The sequence below is a fragment of the Bicyclus anynana genome, chromosome 19 (assembly GCF_947172395.1).
Source record: "Bicyclus anynana chromosome 19, ilBicAnyn1.1, whole genome shotgun sequence".
NCBI classification, from domain to species: Eukaryota; Metazoa; Arthropoda; class Insecta; order Lepidoptera; family Nymphalidae; genus Bicyclus; species Bicyclus anynana.
The window spans coordinates 6,790,106-6,796,659 of record NC_069101.1 but is presented as its reverse complement, the minus strand read 5'-3'; the positions used below and the strand labels follow the sequence as shown (position 1 = coordinate 6,796,659).

The 6,554-nt window shown below is 31.9% G+C and overlaps 1 protein-coding gene across 1 annotated transcript; it reads right to left on the bottom strand.

The window, feature by feature from the left end:
* Positions 1–2,645: 2,645 nt before the first annotated feature.
* LOC112049314 (uncharacterized) lies at positions 2,646–6,155 on the bottom strand. Its single transcript, XM_052887594.1, has 5 exons — positions 5,521–6,155; positions 4,920–5,157; positions 4,522–4,602; positions 4,259–4,295; positions 2,646–4,177 (listed from the first exon to the last, which is right to left on the bottom strand). The coding sequence occupies exons 1-5, from the start codon at positions 6,134–6,136 to the stop codon at positions 2,870–2,872; spliced, it is 2,280 nt and encodes a 759-aa protein (XP_052743554.1). The 5' UTR covers positions 6,137–6,155; the 3' UTR covers positions 2,646–2,869.
* Between the last annotated feature and the right edge of the window lie 399 nt (positions 6,156–6,554).

Here is a 6,554-nt window from a genome sequence, read left to right as displayed (position 1 = left end):
AAATTTAAATTTTAGATTGTATCGTCATTACTTCACTCACCATCAGGTGAGATTGTAGTCAAGCGTTAATTTGTAAAATAATAAAAAAAGTGTTCTGATGCGTTACAACACGACACGTCAGACAAATATAAATCCGCCTTTACGCACTTTGAGGCATAGAGTTGATGTTTTCCCACTCACCATCAGGTGGACCATCGGCTTGTTCCGTACTATTAATGTTAAACTATAAAAAGTCCGGAAAGGAAGCTTTCTCCATTCTCATTCATACAACGTAGATATCATTCATCTATTAAACTCATAGTAACTACTAGTACCTAAATACTATTTATTTAATCTAAGATTTTATACTAATAGATAATGCCATTAGCGCGTCGAAACTGGGCCGAACAAAGGTGGCTAATTGACTTAATTGCATTAGGTAAGTCACATAGTAAACAACGAAAGTTATTTAAACGAATAATACTTAAATATTGTCTACAATGTCGAGTTGTGTGTCCAGGAAGTGTAAAAAAACTATATTTACGTAAAAATATATACCTAATGTAAGTAAACACACAATTTAATAGTATTAAATCGTTGCTTAGACTCATTCATCTACTAAACTCATAGTTGTTACTACTAGTAAGTATTATTATGTCGTCAACCTGCAATGGACCATCGCGGTGAATCGAAGCTCCATATCCTCTCTCCTATAAGGCCTGGCCCTGTAGTGGGATATATAAAATAGGCTGACAATGATTTAATAGTATTATTAAATTAAGTAAAACTTTAATCCACAATTTTCATACAGGTTAAATCTTTGTTCCAAAACACATTTAGCTTAATTAGTCGTATAATTTTCAGGTCCGTGCGTGCGAAGTTCCGTCCGTTTTGCCGGCCCCCGGCCCCCGGCCTCCGGGGCTCGCTTCCAATAATGAATCCGCTCCCGGATCAAATCCTCCAACAAATTAGGATTAGATAAGGGACCTGCTGTGTTTTTAGGTCGAATAGTAAACGTTATTCTAATGGTATCCCTATTCCTGCGCTGACTATGGGATTGGGAAAAGGATTTTACAAAGATAAGCTTTGTTTTATAAACGCTTAATTTAGGAATGACAATGGCCAAGGGTACTGGAACGAAGAAATTAGGTTGATTTAGACAACGTTCATGTCTGACGTACAATGTAGCAGTAAGCTCATTATGGTTATATTGATTGAGCTAATTAATAACAAGATTTTACACGATGCTAGACAGTGAATGAGTGTAGAGTATATGTTTAACAAAAAGGTGTTAAATCTCAAGTAGAATTTAATTGGATTAGCATATTCTCTATTCTACTATTCACCCTTTTATTTGATACTAATTTTGATTTGATATAAAAATAATAAATAATTCGCCATTTTGTAGCAGACGCTATCTTGGGTATACTCAATTATACTGAATTTATTAATTAAAAATAAAAAGTTTTACCGAATGTACCCAAAATTACCAAAATCAACAAACAACTAAATAGGAAAAATATAACTAAAGAAAGATATATAAAGATAAAGATGTATACACAAATCTAAAATGAACTCTGCGGTATCATAAAGAGTTAAGAAAGAAAGAGAATGGGAGAACAAATATATGAAGTCTAAAAATAAGTAAGTAAAAAAATAACAGGAAACATGGCGGCTTGACAAGCGGGTAACATTGTTACTTGTCTCGCATCACCGACTGTCCGTCCCTACGGGGAAAAACAAGGATAAATATCAGAAAGTGGTACAAGAAAACATGAAATACTTACAACAAAGTAGAAATATTGCGTAAGTGACATTTGATTTAACGATGTTCTCTGGGATTCAAGGAACTTATGAGATTATCTAAGGGAAAATAAGAATAGGTAGAGCCTGTACCTCCTCTATTCTACAAATTATCAGTATTCTTAATCGATTTAACATTCCAATACAATGAAACATTAAGCACGGTCAGGATCAGCCTGTCCAACGCGGAAATGCAGCCAGTATTATTGCCACCATTCCACATGCGTATGATGTATAGTTATTAGGATAAGTTAGCTTAGGTTCCCTATTGTATTCGTTCTCAATAATAAAAAAAGTATGGTCACCCTATCCAGAACGAAAGGGTTGATGAAATACGATAATGTATAAAATTCGTATGATTTAAACCTCTGCAAATCAATTACGTATCGTAAAAATAACGGCCGAGATGTGGGACCTGCGAGTAGATAGGGCGCTCGCCGTCCTTTCGCGGAAAATATGAAAATTGGAAACGCTGCTATACCGAGCCAAATAAATTCGGCCCCTATTTGCAAGCCCGTCTCGATATTACGAGATACGTACTCATCTTATATCCCTATGTAGGTATACTACAACTTTTATTCTGGTCTGAATGAAACCGACTCGCTTGGAAATCAACGATGTTTCTACTATACAAGTTTTTTGCAATAAGTAATTTTAATTTAGTTCTCAAGTAAAAGATGCTAGATGACGTAATCTTATGATCATCCGATTGGTGTAACCTTTGATGTCCTATGACACAGTTAGAATACTAAATACCCAAATTTTTTTAGTTAATATATTATGAGTTTTTATGTACTAATATTGGTATTCAATTCATAAGTGGTTTGAAATATTTAAAAAACAAAATTCAATGAAGTTTCAAGACTATTTTTATTTGTTTTAGAATCTAGCTCTATAGAATCTTTATAATGTATAGATTGTATAGAGCTAGATTTATTTAGAGAGCCGAATAATATAATATATAAAATATTAAATATACATATTTTTAACAATAAAAATAGTGGACCACAATAAAAACGATCTTGTGGGATATAAATTCTAGATTGTTTCAATTCAATATGTAGGTACATTTAAAGCAATTGAATTATCAGAGGTAAGCAAATTGACTTATATCAGGAAAATATGACGGCTTCATGGCAATTCTTGCAACCGGTGGTAAATGTGGGAGATCTTCTTTTTGATTCACATAATAATTGTAATTGTCTTGGAAATACTTTCTATGACTCAAAATATACGGATTTTTCTGTGAAAACGTCTGTTTAACAGTATTTTGAAAGAAAGGAATTCTTCTTGCTGGAGAGTGATTAATTGTGTTTGGATTTCCTAAATTATAATTAGTCTGAGTTGTTTTAAAATTATTGTCGTCTATTGAAGATTTAGAGGTTGAGGGGTTGTAATTGGTTTGGTTTATTTGTTTTAAATTTCCATTATTCCAAGCTACAATTTTTTGAATGCTGTGCAATTGAACACTTGGAAAATTGTTGTTAATTTTTAAGTTACTAAGTTTATGCTCTAGCTTGACTTTATTTGAATACGGCAAATTAGATTTCTTATAACTGTTCTTTGAATTCTGTGTTTTCGGTGGCCATAAATCAATGTTAAGATTTTTATTAGATATAATGGAATTCTTTACAATATTTTTATTATTACGTTGAATATCCCTTTTAGCTGCTTCCATAACATTGACGATATTTTCTATTTCTAGTAAGGTTAAAGTCGGCGCAGTAGAAGCTATTATTTCAACTTTGTTTTCAATATCGAAAAGCAGTTCTTCATTACTTTTTTTCAAGTATTCATATTCTTTGTTTTTGTTTTTTATAATAGCAAGCGGAGATCGCACAGAACGTTCCCAAAATGATGTAGGCGAGTCATTCAAATATAAGTCATTCTTTGTGTTATCACGTGTTCCTTCTTTATCTACGTTTTCAGGATTATCTGAGCTTCGTATCATTGTGGCAATTTGTCTGCCTAAACTAGCGTAGTATGATTCATCTGGTTTGTGGTATATGGGACGGTTTATTGTTCTGCCGTCGTCGTAAGGAACACTGTAATCGGAATATCTATTTTCATTTATATTTGGTGATTGATACGTATCAATGCTCTCCATTGGATTATACTCAATAGGAGGTAAAGCCTTCGAATTATTTTTAAGATCTGTGCGATGTATAAGCTCAGTTATATATTTAAAGTCTACATTATCATGAAATGTTTCATCTCCCTGTTCTGGGTTAGGGTTTATTTCATTATTTAAATATTCATTATCAAATAGATTGCTATCTAAATTTGGGTTTTCGATGTTTTTGTTTCGACTAATGATTTTCTTTGCAAATATTTTCTTATTCCATGATGGTTTGAAGTAACTAGCGGCAGGTAGTTTTTGTTTGAGATATTGCATCTGAAAGAAAAGCATTCTTTTGTAAATACTTATTGTACAAATTACATAATATGTATTTTCATAATTTTATTAAAAACTTACTATTTTCTGGCGATCGATGCGATTCAAGTTATTCATCCTAAAAAAAACACAGGACAATGTTTATTCTAAGCAATGAATAATTAGAATTATAAATGCGATTGGGATTTATATTATTCAATAAGTTAAAAACTGGAACGAACTGAATAGATAGAATATCATATCTTTTAATCCCTAAAAATTAATTTGCGGGATCCTTAATTCAGGCGAACGAAGTCACGGGCATAAGCTGACATAAGAATAAGGTAAAACATAATTCTACGTACCCGTGATTAGTGCCTCTTCCTTCGTTGTTTAATAGTCTTGCAACTTTCTTCCTCTTTTTATTTTTTGATCGTAGCGTTTTACTGAAAATATTAACAAAATGTTATAAAATGTCTAAAAAGTTTTATGAGGGATGAAAAGTTGAGGGATTGAGAATCGACAGTGAGAGAAAGTTTGAAAATAAATACATTTACTAGACATAATAATATGCTAAATGGAGTAAGCCACATTTGTAAAAGAATTAAATATGCATAGAAGGGCAAAAATGCTATGTAGATAATGTTTTCATGATAAATAGGTTGGTGGCTAACATAAACGAGCAGGTAAAAAATGTTGAAACCACTTAGAGTAGGATAATGGTAGATTAGTAAGGTGTAAATTAAATTGACAAAGCTCTTACGAGTCTGTTTTAGGAATATCAGAAGTAGAATCATTGACAATTGTCGGTTCAGCATCTGTCGATGCAGTATCTGATGTTTCAGTTAGGCTTGTTGATTGTACACTGGTAACTGTTGGTTCGGAAGTAGTAGCATTCGAAGATACTGCAGCTGCAGTAGTTGCTGTACTAGTAGTAGTAGTAGTAGTTGGAGCAGAAGAGATGGTTGCAATGTTACCATTGCCTCTATTGTCATCACAACCTACAAAAATTTCAAAAATATAATAAAAATCTTCATAATTTTATTATTTACTAACGGCTTTAAACTTTCAACCCCTATTTCACCCCATATATTTATATTTTCGCATGTTTTATATATATCTAAAAACAATCAATTAACTATTTGATAAAAATTTAACTTAAAACATGAACGATTTATATTAAAAAGTCCTTTATCCCATATTATTAACCTTTAGTAGTAAGAATTTGGAAAAACCTTGAATTACATTATTATTAATATTTTGCTGTTATTTTTCACATACCAATTTTTACAAATGTCACTTGAAAAATTAATGACTTCACATATAAACTTTCAACCCCTGTTAAATAAAGCACTTTTACTGACCTGTTATTGGGCATAATGGTACAGGAGGGACTGGTACAATTGGATACATGGGTACTATTGGTGGTGCTGGTAAACCTATCGGAGGATAGAATGGTGTCTCAAGATTCGGTAAAAATATGAAGCTAGGCAATGGTTGTTTCGGCTTTTTGTTTATAACAACTATCTTTTTATGCCCGTGTTCACCATCATCATGTTTATGATGTTCCTTTTGTTGTACTTCGTACTCCATGGACGATACGTCAGAACTAGAACTTGAATCACTAGAATCTGAGCTAGATTTTGAAGATATATCAAACAAACTGTCATTTTCTGTTATTCGAAGCAATTTTCTTCTTAGCTGGTCTCTATTTCCTTTTTGTTTCATCGGTTTTCTTTGTTTACGCCACTTTTTACTTTTTGTAGGATTTTCTATTGACAGTTGTGATCCACTGCGCCTTGTTAATATATTATTTTTATCATCAGTATTATTAATTACTTGGTTCTCTATTGTTTTAAAGAATTGATCATAAAGCCAATCACCTAAATCATTAGTATCTTTCGTTATGTCATCAACTTGTTCATAGTTCCTGTTAGTACTAGAAGCAGGCTCAGGATTATGCATTACATTTGGAGTCATATATTTTTTTTGTTCTTGTGCCAGCTTAACCACATTACCCCGTTTATGATGTTCAATCAATTTTGAGCTGGAAAGAAAGAAAAAATCTTTAAAGAATAAATGTAAAAACAAATTTTCTTATTTAAAGTAAATAGAAGAATGCAGATTTACTATTTATAGGTTGCATATTAAGAACTATTTAGTCTTAATTGATTATGAAACACGACTAAAACTCACGTGAGTTTGCCCGACTAGTTTCGAACTCATACGGGGCCCTTAGTTACGTGGTTCATAATCAATTAATATGAATAACACTCACGATAGTTTAAATTCTATATTATAAAACTATTTAATATATCTGTGTTAAGTTATTATGTTGGTTCGTATAATAGTACAAATACTTGTGTTCGCATATTTTCGTTTCAGTATCAAAATAATA